The sequence below is a fragment of the Myotis yumanensis genome, unplaced genomic scaffold (assembly GCF_028538775.1).
Source record: "Myotis yumanensis isolate MYYU_CA2020_CCGP unplaced genomic scaffold, mMyoYum1.0.hap1 SCAF_10, whole genome shotgun sequence".
Classification (NCBI taxonomy): Eukaryota; Metazoa; Chordata; class Mammalia; order Chiroptera; family Vespertilionidae; genus Myotis; species Myotis yumanensis.
In genome coordinates this window covers 511,596-533,870 of record NW_027223761.1, presented here as the reverse complement: position 1 = coordinate 533,870, position 22,275 = coordinate 511,596, and the positions used below count along the sequence as shown (strand labels likewise).

Genomic DNA, 22,275 nt, shown 5'->3' with positions numbered 1-22,275 from the left:
AGCCCTAACCGGTTTGGCTCAGTGCATAGAGCGTCAGCCTGTGGACTCAAGGGTCCCAGGTTCGATTCCGGTCAAGGGCAGGTACCTTGGTTGCGGGCACGTCCCCAGTGGGGGGTGTGCAGGAGGCAGCTGATCGATGTTTCTCTCTCATCGATGTTTCTAACTCTCTATCCCTCTCCCTTCCTCTCTGTAAAATATCAATAAGATATATTTTATATATATATATATATATATATATATATATATACACATATACATTTTAAGAAACAAAAGGAAATAAGAAGCCTCGCTGCCTCCGAAACGTTCTAAAGGTGTGAGCTACCCCAGTGGCACAGCCACCACCACGGTCAGTACTGGCCATGACTTCATCTTTGGCCGATTGACAAGCCGAGTTAGAACCATGAGGCCCAGGGGCGGGTTTTATTCCGGTAAAGGAGAACCTTCCGTGATGTCATCCGGGCGCGTTCCTGCGCAGCCTTTCGAAACCCGTCTGCGAGCCAGTGGCGTCAGCATCGCCAAGGAGCTGCCTGTGCCCCACCCCTGGGAAGAGGCAGGGCCCGTCAGCAACACGCAAACACGCGTGTCTTCGTCCTGCAAACCGGGTGGCGAAGCTGCGGGGTGCAGCCCGTTGCGCGCAGCGTGAGTGCCGTTGGCTGCAGGGGCCAGGGCCAGGCGGCTGGCGGGTGTTGGGTGGGAGGAGAACTCGGTGGCGGCTGAACAGGACGAGAGCCCGTAACTGTCGGCCGTTGGCTCAGGTGGTGTCCGCAGCAGAGACGGCGTCAGGCCGGGCGGGGACCCCGGCTTCTGACCGGACTTGCTGGCTACAAGAGCCTGCAGGCCTGTGGCGGCCTCTGAATTTTGGAGTTCAAGTTTCTCTCATGACGGTGCCCCAGGGTGGGAGCTCTAGATCAGTGGCTCTCAACCTTTCTCACGCCGCGACCCTTTAATTCAGTTCCTCACGTGGTGGTGACCCCCAACCATAAAATTATGTTCGTTGCTACTTCATCACTGTCATGTTGCTACTGTGATGAATCGTCATGTAAATATCTGATATGCAGGATGTATTTTCATTGTTACACATTGAACATCATTAAAGCATCGTGATTCATCACAAAAACAATACATCATTATATATGTGTTTTCCGATGGTCTTAGGCGACCCCTGTGAAAGGATCATTCTTTAGCGGTTTCATATCTTGTTTCCCTTCTGGGTCCCACTGAATTGGATCAGGTCCATGTGCAGGCCGGGCCCTTATTGGAGAATTTGGAACCCAGTTGTGACAACATCCAGTCAAACCCAGGAATCCTGTAAGCTGCTTTCTTCTTGTTTGAGTCTTTCAGGGTTAATTAGTAACCATGGTTATTGATTGATTGATTGATTTTGGAAACATGGATTTGTTTGCTCCACTTCCTTCTGCATTTATTAGTTGATTCCTGTCTGTGCTCTGACCGGGGATCGAACTTGAAACCTTGGTCCTGGGACAATGCTCTGTCCAACTGAGCTCCCGGCCAGGGCCATGGGTCTATATTAGAACCCACGTGTTCACCTGGTGAACAGAACCAGAGCTTGTCCTTTGCTGTCCGTGGCCCTTTACCGCCAGCTGTTGTGATAGGCAGACTGCGTCCTTTTAGCGATCGTCTAGAGCAGCGGTTCTCAACCTGTGGGCCGCGACCCTTTGGGGGTCGAACGACCCTTTCACAGGGGTCTCCTAAGACCATCGGAAAACACATCTATAATTACATATTGTTTTTGTGATGAATCACGATGCTTTCATGATGTTCAATTTGTAACAATGAAATTGGGGGTCACCACAACATGAGGAGCTGTATTAAAGGGTCGCGGCGTTAGGAAGGTTGAGAACCACTGTTCTAGAGCATAAAGCTAAATAGCTCACGGGTAGGATCTGAGTGGAATATCTAGGGAATTTAGCGTCATTTAGGGCAGCGTTCAGTATCTAAGGCGAGCCCGTCAAACTCTCGGCCTGCAGGCCACACGCGGGCGCGGCCCACAAGGAATGTTCTGGTGTGCGCAACAGGACATATTTCGCTTTCAGAGAACAAGAAAAATAGGTTTATTTGCGTGACGCTTATTCATTTGTGCTGTTAGTCAGTGTCTGGTAAGTGAATGTTCAGGAAAAAATACTGCTTTTTATTAAAATGTTCTATTATTTCATGTGAACGATGACTCGCTTGTTTCAGCCCTTTGCATTCAGCACGTCTCTGTCGGAACAAACCGACGTTTCTATGACGATGGACGCTTTTGGTTTTTTGCGGCCACATCCACGTAAACCTTGTTTGTGTGGCCCGTGGGAGCCTGAGTCTGACGCGCTTGGTCCAGGGCAGTGGGCGGGACTCTCCTCCGTATGCTGTTGACGGACAGAGAAGAGCAAACTTGCCATCTTCCCAGGCGGAAGCCGGGCGGCACGGACGTCGTCCCCCCGGAATGCTGAGCTAACGCCACGTCAACCTGTTGGGGACAAACGCCGGCGGCCCCGGACGGCGGCTGATCAGGTCCGGGATTTGGAGCCTCAGGGTGCCGGGGATTCACCAGCCTGTTTATAGCTCCGAGGCCTCGTGCAAACCTCCATCCTGTTCCACTGGGCGTCTTTACGGGAAGGATGGGAGAATTGTGGGGGCTCCTACGTGGAGTTATAAGCCCCCCCTTTTATTTTTAAAACTTGATTCCAGAGAGAGAGGAAGGGAGAGGGGGAGAGAGACACATCGATGTGAGAGGGAAACGTTGGCCGGTGGCCTCCCATCCACATCCCCACGGGGGACAGAACCAGCAGCCGGGCCTGGGCCCCGACCGGGCATCGAACTGGCGGCCTTTCCGTGCGCAGGGCGACGCTCAACCAATAGAGCCGCGCGGCCGGGGCACACGCCCCCTTTGAAAAGGAACCTCGTGTCGGGGCTTCGTGCACAGAGGGCACCGGCGCCCGGAAGAGGCCGGAGCTGCGTTGGGACGTCCTGCACCAAGCGTTGGGTTTCTCCTGCGGAGGGTGGGGGGGGGGGGGGGGTCTTTAAAGCAGCGGTTCTCAGCCTTCCTCACGCCGCCGCCCTTTCATACCATTCCTCCTGTGGTGGGGACCCCCAACCGTAAAATTATGTTCGCTGCTACTTCATCACTGTCATGTAGCTACTGTGATGCATCGTCATGTAAATACCTGATATGCAGGATGTATTTCCATTGTTACACATTGAACATCATTAAAGCATCGTGATTGATCACAAAAACAACATGTGATTATAGATGTGTTTTCCGATGGTCTGAGGTGACCCCTGTGAAAGGGTCGTTCGACCCCCAAAGGGGTCGCGACCCCCAGGTTGAGAACCGCTGCGTTACAGTCATTGCTCGCACCGGCCGCCGGCGTGGCAGTCTCACCGACTCCGAGACGGAAAGTAACCACACGGCCCGCGGCTCAGGGTGGGGCGTCCACCTAGGAACCGGGGGTCCCAGTTCCACTCCGGTCGGGCACAGGCCGGGCCGCGGGCTCGGTCCCCGGGGGGGCGTGCGGGGGGCAGCCGATGGGTGTACCCCTCTCGTCGATCTTTCCATCTCTTCGTCCCTCTCCCTTCCTCGCTCTCTAAAAAAATGAAATAAAAACCAATAAAAAAATATAAAAACACAAGCACCCACAGGATGGTCCGAACAAAGACGGTCTAACCAGAAGCAGTCCCGACGGCCGCCCTGTCCTCGGCCGGCGTCTTCCCTCCGAAGGCCCATCGACCCCCCGCTGAGGCTGCCTCTGGGGGACGCGCCTGATGACGGGCTTTGGAGAAGCGAAGGGATTTCCCTGTTTCCCGGATCCCTCGGGGCCGGCCGCGGCTCCAGAGCAGAGACCACAGGTCCCCGAGTTGTCATCACGGTCGCGTTCCTCGCCAACGTTAACTATCCTGCATCCAGAACCCTCCCCGGAAACACCCGGAACCTTCCACAGAAACACCCGGAACCTACCCCAGAAACACCCGGAATCCTCCATAGAAACACCCAGAACCTTCCCGGAAACACCCGGAACCTTCCCCAGAAACACCCAGAACCTTCCTGGAAACACCCGGAACCTTCCCGGAAACACCCGGAACCTACCCCAGAAACACCCGGAATCCTCCATAGAAACACCCAGAACCTTCCCGGAAACACCCGGAACCTTCCCCAGAAACACCCGGAATCCCTCATAGAAACACCCAGAACCCTCCATAGAAACACCCGGAACCCTCCCCGGGAACACCCGGAACCCTCCATAGAAACACCCGGAACCCTCCCCGGGAACACCCGGAACCCTCCATAGAAACACCCGGAACCCTCCCCGGGAACACCCGGAACCCTCCCCGGAAACACCCGGAACCCTCCATAGAAACACCCAGAACCCTCCATAGAAACACCCAGAACCTTCCCGGAAACACCCGGAACCTTCCCGGAAACACCCGGAATCCTCCATAGAAACACCCAGAACCTTCCCGGAAACACCCAGAACCTTCCCGGAAACACCCGGAATCCTCCATAGAAACACCCAGAACCTTCCCGGAAACACCCGGAACCTTCCCGGAAACACCCGGAATCCTCCATAGAAACACCCAGAACCTTCCCGGAAACACCTGGAACCTTCCCGGAAACATCCGGAACCTTCCCCAGAAACACCCAGAATCCTCCATAGAAACACCCAGAACCTTCCCGGAAACACCCGGAACCCTCCACAGAAACACCCGGAACCCTCCATTGTGTGACTGTTCCGACTTTTCTGTCCGGAAACTTCCACTTGAAGGTAAAAACCAACTCGCCGAAGGACTCGCTCCCCAGAAGCCAGCGGAGGGGACGCCAGAGGCGAAGCACACCCGGGAGCCGCGATGTGACCTGTGACCTGTGACCCGCAGCCCAGACGCCCTGCGCCAGCGCCAGTGAGAGGCGGGTCCCGTCCGGCGGCAGCACCGGAGGCACCGCGGGCCGAGGCACCGCGGGCGGAGGCAGACGCGCGGCTCCCTGCTCCCGGGCTCCCCGCGGGGCACCGTGAACCGGCCGGGCTGTCGGAGCTTCGTCTGCGCCTGGCACAGGGGACCTCGCTCCTGAATGATGGGCGAGGCGGGAGGACGGCGGCACCGCCCCAGCCCCCTCCACGCCCAGGCCCCGCGGAGCTGCCCGTGCGTCCGGCGGGAGGGCGGGCGCCGTGCGTCCGGCGGGAGGGCGGGCGCCGTGCGTCGGGCGGGGAGGGCGGGCGCCGAGCGTCGGTGGGGAGGGCGGGCGCCGTGCGTCGGTGGGGAGGGCGGGCGCCGTGCGTCCTGGGGGAGGGCGGGCGCCGAGCGTCGGTGGGGAGGGCGGGCGCCGAGCGTCGGTGGGGAGGGCGGGCGCCGAGCGTCCGGGGGGAGGGCGGGCGCCGTGTGTCTGTGGGGAGGGCGGGCGCCGAGCGTCGGTGGGGAGGGCGGGCGCCGTGTGTCTGTGGGGAGGGCGGGCGCCGAGCGTCGGTGGGGAGGGCGGGCGCCGAGCGTCCGGGGGGAGGGCGGGTGCCGTGCGTCGGGCCCGGCTCCCACCCGCCTCACCCTGGGCGCCCGCGGCTCCCGGCATCACCGGTTCCAGGGCCTGACCCCTGCCCATCTCGCTCTTCACAGGCAGCGCAGGCGGCGTCTGGGTGCCCACCTCTGTGTCTCCCTCGATCCGCCCGGGTGCCGGCGTCCAGCGGGATGGGAGCGGACGGAGCCGGGCGGCCGGGCGTTGTGACCCGGGCCCCCAGTCCCGCCGATGGAGCCCCAGGAAGCCGTGATGGGGCGTCTGAGCGCCAGTCCTGCGTGTGGGCGCTGCGTCCTCCGGCCGGCCGCCCGTCTTCCTTCAAGACGCAGCAGCTGGCTCCCCCTGCGCCCAGGTGGGCACCGACTCCTGTGCTGGGCACCGGGTGAGTCTGTCTGCAGGGTCGTGTCGCCGGGCAGGCCCGGCAGCCCCCCGTCCCCCGTCCCCGGTGACGCTGGGCCCCTGGACTCTTGGGAGGTTCTCAGGACTCGAGGCCGACGGGCGGCCTCCCCCGCCCAGCCCTGTGCTGCCCAGTGGCTGCCTCCCCGGCCGCAGTGGGAAGAGGCCGAGGGGTGACCCCGTTACCGTTCACCCCGTCCCTTGGAGGGGGGCCACCGGCGGGGTGGTGCCTGGCCTCAGACGACCTTAGGATCCGGCTGGGACCATGTGGCGAGACGGCCGTGGGTCCTGCAGGTGTGGCCGCAGCAGCCGGTCAGCAGTGCCAGGTCCCCCAAGTCAGAACGCGGGGGTGCGAGGGGCCGAGCCGCTTGTGATGGGAGCGATGAGCCGTTCCCGAGAGCTCGCCCTGGGCCCTGCTGGTCCTGACTGTCCCGGCTGGAGACGGCAGTCGCAAAGCGGTGTGGTGACCAGGACAAAGTAGGGGTCCTTGGGCTGGACGCTGTGGGTGCCCCTGGCCCCTCCGGGCTCCTGGGCTCCTGGGTTAAGAGACCATAAGGCCCGGCCGGCGTGGCTCAGGGGTTGAGCGTCGACCTGTGAACCAGGTGTTCACTGTTCAATTCCCCGTCAGGGCACCTGTCCGGGTTGCGGGCTCCTTCCCCAGTGCGGGGCGTGCAGGAGGCAGCCGATCCGTGATTCTCTCTCATCGTTGATGTTTTTATCTCTCTCCCTTCCTCTCTGAAATCAGTAAAAGTATTGAAAATAAAAATTATTTTCTAAAAAAAGAGACCATAAGGGGTCACTTGATGGCAGGGGGAGGGGTCCAGTCGAGAGGTAATGGGGGGTTACCACTCAGTGTGAGGGGGTGAGGGGTCCCCGGGGGCCCCCCTCCTGCACCCCTGGCCATGGAGGTTGGTGGAAGGCCAGGGCAGAGAGGAAGGTCTTCCTGCCTCGGCTCCCCCTGAGACGAAGACGGGGTCACGCCCCCCCCCCCCCCCCCGAAAGGGAGGGGGGCGGGGCTGTGAGAACATGACCCTGGAGCCAGGCCCGGGAGGAGCAGCCTATAGCTTCCGGCAAAATGCCCTTTCCTGCTGCCATATGCATTTTTACAGAATTTTTAAAGAACATATTTTTATTGATCTCAGAGAGGAAGGGAGAGGGAGAGAGAGACAGAAACATCAATGATGAGAGAATCACCGATTGGCTGCCTCCTGCACGCCCTCCGCTGGGCATGGAGCCCGCAACCCGGGCACGTGTCCTGACCGGGAATTGAACCTGGGACCCTTCAGGCCACAGGCCGACGCTCTATCCACTGAGCCACACCGGCCAGGGCTGGCTCCCCTGTTCGGACTCCATTCCCAGCCTGACCCGGAGTCTGTGCGTGCCGCCTGCTGAAATGGGGCCTTCCCGTCCCCGTCCCCGTCCCTGTCCCGCCTCCACGTGGAGGGCGCGGCTCTCAGTGAGGGACGGGGGGCTGGGCCTCGTCACCTCTGGGCGCCTGCCGCCCGGTGTGAGGCAGCATCAGTTGTCCTGGAGCAGCCGAGGGTCCCCCGAGGGTCCTCCTGGGCCCCGAAGGTCGACCAGGTGGCGAAGGGCGGGGCTCCCCCCGGATCGCAGGAAGAAGCCGGGCTCCTGGGGCTGGCGGCCTCGGGCTCTGAGAAGCAGAGGCGCCAGGAGGCTGTGCTGGGACCCCGAGGGGCAGGCGAGGTGCCGGGGCAGCGAGGGGACCCAGTGGCCGGGAGGGACCAGGCGGGTGAGTGGAGGAAGTGGCCGGCAGGGCCAGCTGTGAGCAGAGCGGGGCTGCCTGGCTGCTGGGCCTGCGTCCTCCCTGCTCCCCGCACCTGGGGGGCCCGGGGTTCCCCAGGGTCTCAGGCCCTGCCTGGGGCTGGAACCTGGGGGCCGGAGCACCCCGTCTGGCGCTGCTGGTGGGCAGGGCGCCTGTGAGGTCAGGTCTTGGTGCGGCTGGGGCCCCCCGGGGAGAGGCGGTCACTGTGCCCGCAGACCGGCCTAGAGTGGCGGGCGTGTGGGTCTGGCACCTTCCCCAGCACCCCCTCCCTCCTTCCCTCCCTCCCTGCAGCCGGGGTGTCTTCCAGAGCATCAGCCTGGCCCTTGGTTCTGGGGTCCACGCGGGGGGCGGGGCGGGGGGCCTACCGGGGCCTCAGCGCGTAGGTCCCTCTTCGGTCCAAGCTGCGGCCGGAGCGGATGGCGAACCAGAGGAAGGAGCTGAGCAGCATCGCGTACACCTGGGGGGGCGGCACCTGAGCCAGCGGCTCCGGGAGGGCCCCCCGCACCCCCCCCCCCCCGCGGCCCCAGGAGCCTCCCCAGGAAGTGATGGGTCCGCAGGAACCCCCTGTCTCTAACAGGGAGAAGTGGGACCTCCACCCCAGGCCACCAGCCTGGGGCCGGCCCTGCCCTTCCCGCCGGGGTGGGAGGGGGGGGTGGGGGGCGAGCGGGTACCATGGTGGCGAGGCCGACGCTGGTCAGGGTGGAGGCGATGTGTCCGTGTGTCCTCAGGAAGCTCCTCACGGCCTGCAGGCAGTCCTGCGAGGAGGCAGCGAGGTGGCCCCACCGCCCGCCAGGGGCCTGCAGTGCCCGCCGAGGCCAGAGACGAGGGCGGGCAGTCGGGGTGAGGAGGGAGGGGGGGCTGACTCGGTGGCTGTCTGTCTGTCCCTGTGTCCACACATTCACTCGACAGAGCCTGCCTGCTGTGTTGGGCCAGAGCCCAGCCCGGCTCACACTCGGTGAGGGGGTGACTTCGGTTGCTCTGGAAGTCGGGGCCCCTGGCTCCTGGGGCAGCAGCACCCAGGTTTGTCCCACCCAGGAAGCCACCCCGATCCCTGGGCGCAGCCCTGCAGCCTGGCCGGGGTGCCCCTCGGGAAAATGAACCCTGGCCCGGCCGGCGTGGCTCGGGTTGAGCATCGACCTATGAACCAGGAGGTCACGGTTCGATTCCCGGTCAGGACATGCGGGCTCGATCCCCAGTGTGGGGCGTGCAGGAGGCAGCCGATCAGTGATTCTCCCTCATCATTGATGTTTCTCCCTCTCCCTCCCCCTTCCTCTCTGAAATCAATAAAAATATATAAAAAAGAAAATGAACCCTAACCAGCCCCGTCTCCCCATGTGGCCCCACTTCTCTGGGAAGGCAGCCCTGGGCAGACCGCTGTCCGGGACACATGCCTGCCCGTTCCCCCCGTCCACCCTGGGGTGGCTCTGCAGACGTCAGGCCCAGCGCCTGTGCCCACCTCCCGTGCTGCCCACGTCCCCACCCACAGGCCTGGAAGGGGCCTGAGGAACGCAGGCCTCGCTCTCCTTGGGCGGCAGGAACCAGCCCCCCGGCTCTCAGCCCCCCGGGGGGAAGGGGCTGGGGCAGCCTCCCTCCCTCGGCCCCACCATCCGCATCCTCCTGCCTGTTTCCTGGAGGGCGGCCAGGAGCCGAGCGATGGGGTGGGTTTGTTTCCTGGAGGGATGGGGGGGCGGAGGCCGCTGAGGCCGTGGGAGGAAGGGTGCCAGGCCCCGCTCTGGGCCTTAGGGAAGGAGGGGCTTCCTGCCTCTGGTCTCGGAGCCTCTGCAGCCAGGTTGGCGCAGGCTGGCCCTGTGGCTCCTCCGGGGGCCCTGAGGACGCCTGTGTCCCCCCTTACCCCCCTGCAGGCTGACCGCCTCTGCTCTGCACCCTCAGCCCTATCACCCCCAACCCCTGCGCCTCTGGAGGCTTCTGAGGGCGGGTCTGGCGCCTGGCGCTGCGCCTGGCCCCGGGGAGCCTGCCAGCTGGGAGCTGGAGGAACGAAGGAGCCATGGAGCCTGGGGCCGCGTCCAGTGGAGGAGGACCCGGCCGGTGCTGGGGTCAGGCACGCCCGCCCAGCCACCCCCCTGCAGCCTCCTCTCCCTCCGCAGCCCTCCCCGAGCCCAGCAGGGGGCCGGTCCCCAGGGTCTGGGGGAGGCTAAGGGGTGCAGAGGCCGTGGTCTCCGGCGTGGGGCCCCCCTCACCTGTGTGGCCGCCTCCGGTCCGCGGCACAGCTCGGCCTCCGCGCTGCCCAGGAGGCCGGAAGGAGAGCTCTTCCCACAGCACAGGAACTGCAAGGACAGACAGGGGGGGGCTCTCAGGACCCCAGGACTCCTGTGTGACAGAGGGGAAACCGAGGCACGGACAGGCCAAGTGACTAGGCAGGGCCTGGCAGAGACCAGGACGGGGCGCAGTGCGACTGCCTCTTGGGGGCGGGGTCACCGGGCACTGGGCAGCCTGGCCCCCCACGGGTGGGGCCTTTCACTTTGTTCCGGACCCACGAGTTCGGTAGCGGCCCTGCCCAGGCCCAGGGAGGAGGCCTGAGCTCTTGTCCCGGTGGCATCCGTGGCCTGGGGCCCGGGACCCCGGCTCAGCCCCTGGCCGGGCCGCCCTGAGCCCATCTCCTGGATCACAGTCCTCGTGGGGAGGCTGATCGGCCCGGAGGTGCCCGGCGTGGGGGCGGCCTCCCCACCACGCTCACCGTGTCGTGGATGGCCGCCAGCTCCTGCCGCCGGGCGCTGGACGGGCTGGTCACCGCCTGGTCATACACCAGATCGTAGGTGTCCAGCAGGGCATCCTCCACCTGCACCGAGAGGGTCTCCATGAAGCCCCCAGGCGGGCTGGCCCTGCTGCTGAGGGGTGTCCAAAGGCCCCCCTTCCCCGCCATCCTCCCCCCGCCAGGCGAGCTCCCCGACGGTGGGGCCGGCTCTCCTAGGTGCCCGGGCACAGTGGTTCCCCAGACTTCACTGGCGGGGACCTCCCCACCCCGAGAATGGCTGTCAGCGCCACTCCTGCTCCCAGGGTTCCTGAAGGATAAGCCAGAGGCCCCAGCCCTGGGCTGGCGGAGCGCGGAGGGCTGGCCGTGGAGGTGCCCTCTGCTTCTGTCTGTGGACACGGGCAGTGGGGCAGGCAAAGCCGGGCCCGGGCAGAGCGGCCAGGTGTGGCCACGAGTGAGGGGTGCTCTGGGCATTTCCCCAGAATGTCCGTGCCTTTCAGGAAGCCCAAACCGCCGGGCTCCTGGCCAGGGGAAGCCGCGGGCCCACAGGGCCAGCTCTGGGCCAGCGGAGCCCCTTGGGTAGAGGACAGAGGAGAAGGGTATCCAGTGACAACGGGCCTGGCCGGGCTCTGCCTTCCCCGGCACCCTGACCGCATTGCCTCCACCCACCTAACCACCCCTGCTGTGTCTTTCCCCATGCTGCCCCCCGAAATGGAATGCCCTCCCCTTGCCATGTCATTCCTTCAAAGACAAACTGGAAGCTCGCCTCTTCCAGGAAGACTTCCATGATTGCTCCGGGTGCTGGTCTCCTGGCACAGGCCAGGCCTCTGAATTCCCCTGCCCTCTGAGGCCTCCCTTCCCACCGCAGAGACCTGAGCCCTCCATCACCTCCCTACACCCCACGCCACACTGAGCTGGGACATGCTGACGGGTGCATGAGGTGCCCCAAAGGGCTGGGGTGAATGGAGCACCCATGCCTGCTCCCGCCACTAACACCCGCCCTTTGGAAAGGAAGGGCTGCCCCCGCCCCTCCCCCTACCCCCTGGAGGGCTGGGGCAGCCAGCAGGCGGGCAGTGGGGCTGTCCGGACCAGCCTTTTCCGAAGCCCACTAGGAACCAGATGGACTTCCGTCCGGAACATGGCTCCGGCGCTAATTAACCCTCCCCCTGAGACACCTCCCAAACGCAAACCCAGCCACTGCCTTCCCACCGTCGGGAGGGGCAGCACCTGGGCTGGAGGGCCTGGCAGGGGCCCTGGCTCTTGTCTCCCAGGGAAATGCGGGCGGGGGTCTGCGGGGCCACTGTGTCCTCGTGGGAGGAGCTCCTGGTGCCGATGGGCCCTGGTGGAGCTGGCCTGGGCCGCGGGGCAGGTGGCTGTGGCGAGGAGGCCAGCTGGGACACCCCCTCCTGCGTCCACCCCTCCACCAACTGCTCTGCCCCACTCGGCCGGGCCCTGGGGCCAGCTTGTCACTGGAACACCTTCAGGGGGCTGACTGTGGCTGTGCCGGGGCGTCCGTCCCCCCGACCCAGAGGCAGGGGCCACGGACCAGATCCGCCCGGGCCCGGGAGGGGGGCCAGGCCGGACTCTCCCTGCAGACCTGGGCGTCTGCCCCATCACCGTGGCCGGGGGTGTGAGGCTGCGAGTCCTGACATCTGGGTGCTCCCTGCCAGGGCGCCTCCCTTTAAGCTCATCTCCCGGAGCTCCAGGGGGGCCCCTCAAGATGGGGTCCACCTCTCAGATCAGGTACCAGGGGAGTCCACGTCCCCCTTCCCGGCCCTCAGCCTGGGCTTGCCAACTCTGGGCTGTGCCCCGACCCCCACGGCCGGCTAAACCTGTGGGGGGAGGGGGGAGGGGGGCATGTGGGGGCTGCGGGTGGCTCTGCAGACCAGCCCACGGGGCCGGCAGTCCTTTCTGCCCCAGCCCACGCGGTGGCCGGACAATCGGGAGAAGAGTGGCCTCCAGGTGAGGGTGGGGTGGGGCCGGACCCGGGAGCTGAGGACAGCGCCTGCCTCTCGGCCTTCCCCTGGGGCCGGGCACTCATCCTCCAATGAATTATTCAGCGGAGCCGCCAATTCATTTCCCCTGTGTCTGGGGACGCCGGGCTCTCAGGCTGCGGCTGGCGCGTAATCGATCGCCGTCTCATTCGGCATTCGCTGCACGGCCACCAGGCCCCACACCACTGGCCTCGCCAGCTCTGGGCGCCGGCCAGGCCCCTTCCCCCACCCGCCGGGTGTGCAGCCTGGCTTCGGGGCCACAGGAAACCGTGGCCGCCTGCCTCCCCTGTCCTGGGCTTTCCTGTCTGTAGGGGGGCCCTGCATGAGCTGGTCTGGCCCTTTCAGGATACTTTAGGGGCCCCTGGGGGAGGCAGGGGGGATGGGGCTTAGGGTCAAGCTCTGGACGTCCCCGGAGCAGACAGTGTCTCTGCTCACAGGACCTCGTGGGCGAAGGAGCCTGGAGGGACCTGTCAGCCTGGGTTGACCCTGAGGCCACGGTGCCTGCCCACGTGCCTAGGTGGGGGCACAGGAGGGAGGCTCGGCCTGCCCAGGCCCTGGCACCAAACACCACAGTCCCATCCGAGCGAGGACTGAGGGGGCCCCACTGAGCCCCGTGCACGCACTGGCTCACCCCTCCGTGCAGCAGTGCCCGTGGCGGGGTCTCCGGGATCCTCTTACAGACGAGGGAACGGCCCCATCAGGGGAATGAGCCGCCCAGAGCCGGATGGGGAGGCCGCGCCCGGACTCTGAAGCCAGTTCCTTCACCCAGGCCACCTCGTGCCCACGTGGGCCTGGACGCGCACAAGGCCGCCCGGAAGGCAGGTGGGGTCCATCCAGCCGTGGCCTGGGGTCAAGCAGGGCCCCAAAGTGACCCCGAGCGTCGGTCAGAGCACAGGCCAGACCAGGGCGATTTGTGTGGGGGTTGGTGGCAGGGGTGGGACAGGGAAGAGGCCCAGCTGGGAGCCCTCAGCTCTCGCCACCCCCTGCGCTGGCGGGAGCCCCAGCTGGACGGCGGCCTGTGGCCCGTCCCTGCAGCAGGGACTCCCCCGAGAGCAGAGGGTGGAGGGGTGGTGGCTGCCCCGAGAGCTGGGCGGGCCTAGGGCGCCCTGGCAGCTGTCTGGACCGGGACCACCCACGCCGTGACCCAGACCACTGCTGGGGGGATGGGTGACGTGAGCCCCAACGCAGTCCAAGCAAGACGGCTGGCCTGCCCTGTCGAGAGCCACGGCCGCCTCTTAGGGGCTTCGAGCCCCCCCAAAAGCCAGGGGGGTGACCTTTTCCTGATCTCGTCACAGGACAGTGACCCCGAGTGATGCCAGCGTGGGAGGCCGTCTGGGGCGACCCTGGGGCAGGGCAGGGAAGAGGCGTTGACTTGGAGCCATGACTCTGGGCTCTGCGGGGTGAGCCCTCCCCCTCTGGGCCTGTGTCCTTCCACGCGTGGGCTCGGGGTGACCGCCATGCTCAGAGGCCTGGCCACGCAGCCTCCTGGACTCCAAGGAGCCATGAGGGAGACAAGGCCGGTTTCTGAGGGTTTGGACAGCTAGGACCAGAGAGGGTCACGAACTCTGCCCCCATCACCCGGCAGCTGTCTCCTGGCAGGTCGGCCGTGGGGCCCGTGGACGAGGCCTGCACACCCTGCCCACCCTCCTCCCAGCGGCCCTGGCACTGCCCCGAGGGCCCCATCGGGATGCAGACCCCTCGGTGCATCTTCAGGAAACCGACTCCCCCAAATCCACCCCTGAGGGGGACAGCCCCCCTCCTCACTTCCCCCAACCCCTGGGAGCCATCTTCCTGGGCCAGGAGGGGGCAGGAATGAGGGGCCCTAGTGGGGGGTGGTCTGAGGCCTATACCTGCCTCCCCTCCTTCTCCTGGGAGCTGCTGCCCCACCCCACCCCGAGGCGGAGAAGGGCCCCACATTGGTCCCCAACCGCCTGCCCGTCTCCCCTCTAGTGACGGGGCTGGAGGAGCCATGGCCCCTGCTGAGGTGGGTGGAGGGGCACTCACCTGGGTGGGGTTGTGGAGCCTCCAGAAGGCGCCCTGCACCAGGGCACAGAACACCAGGGCGAAACACAGGAAGCCCTGGGAGAGGGGTGCACGTGGGTCGGGATCCCCTGAACCCCGCTCCCCACGCTCCCCACGCCCTGCAGGCACACGGCCCCCCTCCCCTGGCCCCTCTCCCCCGAGCCCCGCTCCCCACTCCCGGGCAGGCACACGGGCTCCCCTCCCCTGGCCCCTCTCCCCCGAGCCCCGCTCCCCACGCCCGGGCAGGCACACGGGCTCCCCTCCCCTGGCCCCTCTCCCCCGAGCCCCGCTCCCCATGCCCGGGCAGGCACACGGGCTCCCCTCCTCTGGCCCAGGATTGAGAGGACCCCTGGCCTGACGGACCCTGCCCACTGCGGCGGCCCCGGGGGTCCTGCCCCGGGGAGGGCCAGGCAGAGCCTTCCCTGGGCCTGGGAGGACCTGCCCCTTTGCAATGGCCGGGCCTCAGCAGGCACAGCTGGCTTATCTTTTGTTTGTTTGTTTTTTTAAATAAATTTTTGTTGATCTCAGAGAGGAAGGGAGAGGGAGAGAGAGAAACATCCATGATGAGAGAGAGTCATGGACCGGCTGCCCCCTGCACGCCCCACACTGGGGATGGAGCCCACCACCCGGCCCTGTGCCCTGACGGGGAATCGAACCATGACCTCCTGGTTCCTAGGTCGACGCTCAACCCCTGAGCCACGCCGGCCGGGCTGGTTTTGTTTTTGAAAACCTCTGCAGCTGGGCTCCCCGGGCTGCAACCCTCAGGTGGGGACAGCTCAGGCCAGGTGGGACCCACCCAGGTCACACCCTCCCTTCGTCACACCCTGCTCCTCCCCAAGGCCATGGGCCCGGGTCCCCTCACTCTGACCACGGCCGGGACCCCAGTGTTGGAGGAGGCGGCGGTCCCTGGAGACCATGGGTCCAGCCACACCTGCCTCTCGGCCTCTTTCTCGGGGGTCAGGCTCTGAACTTGCAGACGCCACTGGACATCGGGGACCCTCCCCGGACAATGCACTCCTGCCCCCGAGCCCTCGGTGGGGCCGGCAGAGGGTCGCCACAGACTCAGCCCGGCCGGTCCGGCCCCTGACCACACACCCCGCGTCTGCAGGGTCCACGGGCCCCAAGCAACACTCGGTACCCCCCTCTCCCCGCCCGAGTGAGGGCACGCGGAGCGGGCTGCCTGGGCTGACTTGGCTTCCCCCTCCAGGACTGCCCACAGCCGGGGCCACGCTGCCACCCTGCTTGGGGGAGACACCCGGGAGCCCATGACCAATTGACTAGTGAGGTGCCCGCAGATGCAGACAGACACAGAGACACCGGCCAGGCCAGGCGGGGCCGAGAAATAGCTGGTGTGTGTGTGCGTGTGTGTGCGCGTGCGTGTGTGAGTGTGTGTGTGCGTGTGTGTGTGAGTGTGTGTGTGAGTGTGTGTGTGTGTGCGTGTGTGTGTGTGAGTGTGTGTGTGAGTGTGTGTGTGTGTGCGTGTGTGTGTGTGAGTGTGTGTGTGCGTGTGAGTGTGTGCGTGTGAGTGTGTGTGTGTGAGTGTGTGTGTGAGTGTGTGTGCGCGTGTGTGTGTGTGTGTGTGTGTGTGTGTTGGGGGGTGGCTCTGTGAAAGGGCGGACCACCCACCAGCCCCCAAACTGTAGCGTGGGCGCAGGGCCCCACTCTGCCCGATGTAGACAGCCCCCCTTCTTCCCTGCCCCCCGTCTGCCCAGGAGTCCGCAAGCCTGAGTCTCAGGCGGCCTGGAGGGTGCCTCCTCCTTCCTCCCCTTCCCTTCCCCCCATTCCCCTCTCTCTCCTTCCTCCCCCTCTTCCTCCCTCTCCCGCCTCCTCCTCCCCTCCCTCCTCCCCTCCTCTCTCCTCCCCCTTCCTCTCCCTCCTCCCTCTTCTCTCTCCTCCCCTCTCTTCCTCTCCCTCCTCCTCCTCCCTGGCTGGCTGAGGGCCACCTTTCCCATCTGGAAACCATCGCTCAAGGCTGCCTCCCAGGCTGGGGCCCCGAGCCAGCTCGGGGAGCGGCATTTCCTCCGAGAGGGCCTCTCTCCCCCTCCCCCCGGCTCCCGCCCCCTGCAGAAGGGGTGCTGGGCAGAGGATGGGCCGTGGACCCCGAGGACTGCCCGGGGCTCGGGCTGCTGGTGTGGCCAGGGTTTCCTTCTCCTGGTTCCACATCCACACGGCCTCCTCCAGCCACGGGCAGGCCTGGGCTCCGCCTGCAGGCTCGCTGGCTTCCTGTCCCGGAGGCTGCTCTGGGAGAGGCCGGGGCGGGGGCAGGAAGGGGGGCCCCTGGAGGCTGTCACTTTGGGAAAGATCTCCCCCGCGCCCCAGCTGCTTCACATGTGCTCACACACGTGCACACGCACACACACGCCGGACACAACACGCACACGCACATGCACGCAGGCAGCTTAGCGAGCGGGTATCTGAGAGCCGGGTGGTCCAGCACCCACGGGCCAGCCTGGGGGCCGCGGGCAGGGACGGGACACACCCACGGAACAGCCCTGCTGCCGTCCCAGGTGCTGCCCGCAGAGGTCAGGGGTCAGGGGTCAGGGGAGCTGGGGCCACCCTGGTGCCTGGCTGAGCTGAGAACAGGCCTGGGCTCCCCAGACAAGCAACCTGGTTTGCTGCCTTAAGCCAGCACCACGTCGCCCCCTGGTGGCCGCTGCTGGCCTCTGCAGGCCTCCTCCCCGGGGCTCCACACGGGCTCTGCCCCCTGCGGGCAGCCTGCCCTACTGTGCGCCCCGTTGGCTGGCCCCTCACCTGAGGGCTCCCCTCTGGGGGACAGGCCACTGCCTGGTTGGCTTCCCTCCCTCCAGCACCTGGCTCAGCGATTAGGTCAGCGATTTTCAACCTCTCTCACCTCATGGCACATAAAATAAGTAATAAAATTTTGTGGCTCACCAAAAAGAATGATATATTCTGCCGACGTGACAAGAAATAGAAGGTATAATTCTGATGCATTCACACCTGACGGCTGTTGTTGTGTTGGCCACTGTATTTTTTTTTTTACTAGGTGTAACGGTTAATAATGCAGATACCGCTTAATAATGCGGATTCACCGTTTACCGGTTAGTAATGCGGATTTTGTGATCAAAGAAAACACGATAATTTCAAGAGAAACATCAAAAGTGCTTATTCAAAGTAATGTTCATCTCCTGCTACAATTTCCCCATCTTTCAGGCGATTTGTGGAGACCATCCCAATAGAACTTTTCTTGTTTGGAGGCAAACCATTCAGAGACCCCATTTTCCACGTCTTCGCACGTGTTGAAGTGCTGCTCAGAAAGCGCGTGTGCCGTCGATCGGAACAAGTGGGAATCTGAGGGAGCAAGGGCTGGTGAACACGGCGGGTGGGTTAACACTTCCCAGGCAAGATCTTTTCACGTGTCTTTAACTGGTTTTGAAGTGTGTGATGGTGCGTCATCATGAAGCAAAATTACTTTGCCGTGTCTTCTGGCCCATTCTGGTGGTTTCACGATCAAAGCGTGGTTCAGATTGATTATTTGTTGTCAGTAGCGATCAGGATTAACGGTTTCACCTGGTTTTAGAAGCTCATAATACACCACACCTTCCTGATCCCACCAAACGAAGCGATTTGGCCTTGCAGTCACTGTTGATGGTTGACCTGGATCAACCCATGATTTTGTGCGTTTGGGATTCTCAAGATAAATTCACCTTTCATAGCCAGTCACAATTTGATGTAAAAAAGACTTTCTTTCGTGCCGTTGAAGCAACATTTTACTGATGACTTTTCGGTTTTCCATTTGTCTTTCGTTCAGTTGCTGTGGCACCCATTTTCCTTCCTTTAAAATCTTTCCCATTGTTTGTAAACATTTGGAAATTGTTTGCTGAGCAACGCTTAATCTTTCTGCGAGTTGTTTCTGAGTTTGACACGGATCTGCATCCAATAATGCTTGTAATTGTTGGTCTTCAAACTTTTTCGGTTGACCTGGACGTTCTTTGTCTTTCACATTGAAATCATCACTTTTAAAGCGTTTATACCAGCGTTCACAAGTGTCTTGAGATGGAGCATGTTCACCATAAGTTTCCCGAAGCTTTCAGCAGCACTTTTCTTCAAAATAATGAATTAAAATTTCGTGCAAAAGCGCTTTTTTTTGCACGAAATTCGACGTTTTTTAGCGTAAAAATATCTATGATGTTAACACGTTCAGCAAATTTGACATATGAAGTTTTGAAGCTTGTTGTCAATACAAGAAAATAGCATACATATCAAATCGCATATATGTCAACATACGTGTAACTCCATCTATTGAAAAAAATCTGCATTATTAACCAGTCCACCTAGTAAAATATATATTTTTTTATTGATTTCAGAGAGGAAGGGAGAGAAATAGAGAGATAGAAACACCAGTGATGAGAGAGAATCATCGATTGGCTGCCTCCTGCAGGTCCCCTACTGGGGGGTGATGGCGCCCGAAACCCAGGCACGTGCCCTTGTCTGGAATCGAACCTGGGACCCTTCAGTCCTCAGGCCGACGCTCTATCCACTGAGGCCAACCGGCGAGGGCGCTATTGTCATTTTTTATTTGACAACCTTAGGGTCAGAGGTCAGTGCCCGAGAGCCAGGTGTGGCATGTTTTACGTTTCTTGCTGCGCACCGGGTGCCACAGGTTGAAAATCGCTGCCCTGGGCTCTGGCGCCAGCCAGACTGCATGGGCCGGAGCCAGGGCGGACACCCAGCGGCCCTGCCCGGCCCTGTCCTGCCCGCGGGGCCCAGGTTGGGGCTGGGGCCGCAGCTCTCGGGGGTGGCCCTGTCCCTGCCCTCGGAGAAGGTTAAAACCAGGAGTCACTCAACAAGCATGGATGGCACAGGCGGGGCAAGAACCCGACAGCCCTGGGGCTCGGACACCGGCTGGGGAAGCACCCCCCACCCTCCCCCCGCCCCCCGCCACTGGCTTCCAGGGTCTCCGGCCCCCAGGGCTGGAGGCAGCAAAGCAGGGGCCTCCTGGCTGGAATAGAGGGGCGCTGGACCCCCTATTACCCAAGCACTGAACCCTCGCCAGGTGGGAGTTGGGGGAGCAGGTGGGAGCACGGGCACCAGGGGAGAGAGGGGGAGCCCGAGCCCAGCGGGCACACGCCTGTGGGCACCTGGTGGGCAGGTTTGGGGGCAACACAGGCCACTGCTGTGGGGCCTGTGGGGCCTTGGGGGTGGGGAGGCCCCTCCGATAGCTGCACAGGGCGGTGTGGGGCTCAGGAGGACCGGGGGTGCCGTCCACCTGGGCCCACAGCTCAGCCCAGACCTCCGGTGATGGACGGGCAGGGGCGCCTTTTGCTGCCTCGCTGGCCTCTTCTGACAGGAGAGGAAACTCACCTGTGACCCCGGCCTCCGTCTAACGGAACCGGACCCCCCCTCCCTGGCCTTTGGGACCGGCGCCCAGGCCCGGGGGGGGGGGGGGGGGGGGGGGGCGCCAGCTCCGCCTCTCATGGCCCCGGGTGATCCGCTGAAGCAGGGCCGGGGGAGGGTTGTGGCTGCCCACGGAGGGGGTCCCTGACTGGTTTGGGCGAGGGGTCCTTGCCCTGGGGGGCGGGGCCTGGCTGGTGTCTAGGGGGCGGGGCCTGGCTGGTGTCTAGGGGGCGGGGCCTGTCGGTTGTCTAAGGGGGAGGGGCCTGCCTGGTGTCTAGGAGGCGGGGCCTGGCTGGTGTCTAGGGGGCGGGGCCTGCCTGGTGTCTAGGGGGCGGGGCCTGTCTGATATCTAGGGGGAGGGGCCTGCCTGGTATCTAGGGGGCGGGGCCTGCCTGGTATCTAGGGGAGGGGCCTGGCTGGTGTCTAGGGGGCGGGGCCTGCCTGGTGTCTAGGGGAGGGGCCTGCCTGGTGTCTAGGGGAGGGGCCTGCCTGGTGCCTAGGGGGCGGGGCCTGGCTGGTGTCTAGGGGGAGGTGCCTGGCTGGTGTCTAGGGGAGGGGCCTGCCTGGTGTCTAAGGGGGAGGGGCCTGTCTAGGGGAGGGGCCTGCCTGGTGCCTAGGGGGCGGGGCCTGGCTGGTGTCTCGGGGGCGGGGCCTGCCTGGTGTCTAGGGGCGGGGCCTGGCTGGTGTCTAGGGGGCGGTGCCTGGCTGGTGTCTAGGGGGGAGGGGCCTGTCTAGGGGAGGGGCCTGCCTGGTGTCTAGGGGAGGGGCCTGCCTGGTGTCTAGGGGGCGGGGCCTGGCTGGTGTCTAGGGGAGGGGCCTGCCTGGTGCCTAGGGGGCGGGGCCTGGCTGGTGTCTAGGGGGCGGTGCCTGGCTGGTGTCTAGGGGAGGGGCCTGCCTGGTGTCTAAGGGGGAGGGGCCTGTCTAGGGGAGGGGCCTGCCTGGTGTCTAGGGGGCGGGGCCTGCCTGGTGTCTAGGGAGGGGCCTGCCTGGTCTCTAGTGGGCGGGGCCTTCTGTTATCTAGGGGGCGGGGCCTGGCGGTCTCACACCCCTCCATTCACTGTCTGTCAGGCCGCTGTGGGGGAGGCAGGCTCCCTGGGCTTATAGTCCTGACATTCTAGATTCCAACCTGGGGGGCTGGGGCCGGGGGCTGGGCATGGAGGACTCACCCCGGCCATGAGGCCCCCGGCCTCCCGCACAGCGGCTGCGGCACTCAGCACGGCCCCCAGGGCGAGGAGCCCGGCCAGGCTGATCCCTGCGAAGAAGGCTGGGTGCGCAGAGAGGAGGGTTAGGGGGCCCCGGCCAGGGGTGCCCCGTGCACAGAGCCTGGTGTGAAATCCACCCGGAGTGGGGGGTGCGGGACTTTGGGGAGCCCTGTCTCCCATCAGGCGGGGACGTGCCTCCGGCCACAACCCCGCGCCGCGCTCAGAAGGGCCCGAGGGAGGGAGGAGGCCCTGCCCACCTCTGCTTCCTGCCCTGCTGGCTGGAGCCTCTGAAGCACATCCCCCCGCCCCCCGACGCCGAGCAGCAGGTGGCCACGTGGGGCTGCCCCTTATCAGCCCAGACCCAGGCTTCCTGCAGGGCGGCTGGGGCTCAGGGTTAAGGCTAACGCGGGGCCTCACTCCCCCCCCTGGAGGGACACTGTCCCTGAGCTGCTCAAGGCCCGCCCCCCCCCAGGGCTGAGTCCCCCTCTGCGGGGGCACCCCCTCCAGTCACTGCAGCCAGGGTCCCGCTGCCTGTCCCAGGCCCACCCCACTGGGGGCTGCCTGGCTCCCGAGCCTCACTTACCCCCGCGGCCTCCCAGCCTCACTTACCCCCGCGGTGCAGGGCCGGGTAGGAGGAGCCCTCCGGGGACACACGGCTGAAGACGGCGAAGTGGGCCCCGAAGTAGGTGAGAGCCGCCATGGTGGCCGCCAGGAGGCCCAGCAGCTGGGGGCGCAGAACCAGAGTGGGGCTCCCTCCAGCCTCCTGGTCTCACAGGAGACAGGCTCAGCTCCAGGCACCCTGGGGTGGTCTCAGGGAGGCCTTTGCCCAGGTACCCCCAACACACACAGATTCCCCGGCACAGGCACCCCAACACACACCCACACAGACACAACCAGGGGCCTTGGCTCACTCTGCACAGTGGGGAGTGGGCCCCCCAGTCCCAGCCCCAGTCCTCCCTGTGACAGCAACCCCCAGGCATCACCCCCATCCACCCTAGTGCACCCACCACCCAGGCCGCCTCCAGGCATTTGGCTGTCCAGTGGGGGTGGGGGCGCAGACACCACCCACAGGGGCAGCCACCCGAATGTGGGGGAGCCGCTGTGCTGGAGGCCTAGTCACACGGCCGCCACCCTCTCCCCTGAGGCCCCCCCTTCCCCCCCAAACTGCCTGTTACCAGGACAAAGAGGCAGGTGACCAGCATCTGGCATTTGGCCACCCGGACTCGACTCCGAGGGCCCATGGTGGTCGCCTCTCCTCTCCTCCCCTCTCCTCCCTCCCCCTCTCCCTTCCCCTGGGGTTTCAGCTGGGCGGGACT

The 22,275-nt window shown here is 64.4% G+C and overlaps 2 protein-coding genes across 2 annotated transcripts in view; one reads left to right on the top strand and one right to left on the bottom strand.

Annotated features, from left to right (window-relative positions):
* The window catches only part of ASCL2 (achaete-scute family bHLH transcription factor 2), a 45,858-nt gene that overhangs the window by 11,194 nt on the left and 12,389 nt on the right, over window positions 1-22,275 (top strand). Inside the window, exon 3 of the transcript XR_011472913.1 lies at window positions 5,599-5,879. The gene's annotated coding sequence lies outside the window, so the exon portion shown is untranslated. The remainder of the gene's footprint in view (window positions 1-5,598; window positions 5,880-22,275) is intronic.
* Window positions 7,036-22,214, bottom strand: TSPAN32 (tetraspanin 32). The gene is made up of 9 exons (XM_070427090.1): window positions 22,135-22,214; window positions 21,569-21,683; window positions 20,924-21,021; window positions 14,385-14,459; window positions 10,372-10,473; window positions 9,875-9,961; window positions 8,348-8,431; window positions 8,042-8,133; window positions 7,036-7,544 (listed from the first exon to the last, which is right to left on the bottom strand). Exons 1-9 carry the CDS (start codon window positions 22,198-22,200, stop codon window positions 7,412-7,414), a joined length of 852 nt encoding a protein of 283 aa, XP_070283191.1. The 5' UTR covers window positions 22,201-22,214; the 3' UTR covers window positions 7,036-7,411.

Bases quoted from the DNA above. Each gene is read 5' to 3' on its own strand.
- TSPAN32 (XM_070427090.1), bottom strand. From the start codon at position 22,200: ATGGGCCCTCGGAGTCGAGTCCGGGTGGCCAAATGCCAGATGCTGGTC. The intron at 9,962-10,371 runs GTGAGCGTGGTG...CTGTCCTTGCAG, and splicing joins TGGCGGCCATCCACGACACG to TTCCTGTGCTGTGGGAAGAG. The intron at 8,432-9,874 runs GTGAGGGGGGCC...GCCTCCTCGCAG, and splicing joins GACCGGAGGCGGCCACACAG to GACTGCCTGCAGGCCGTGAG.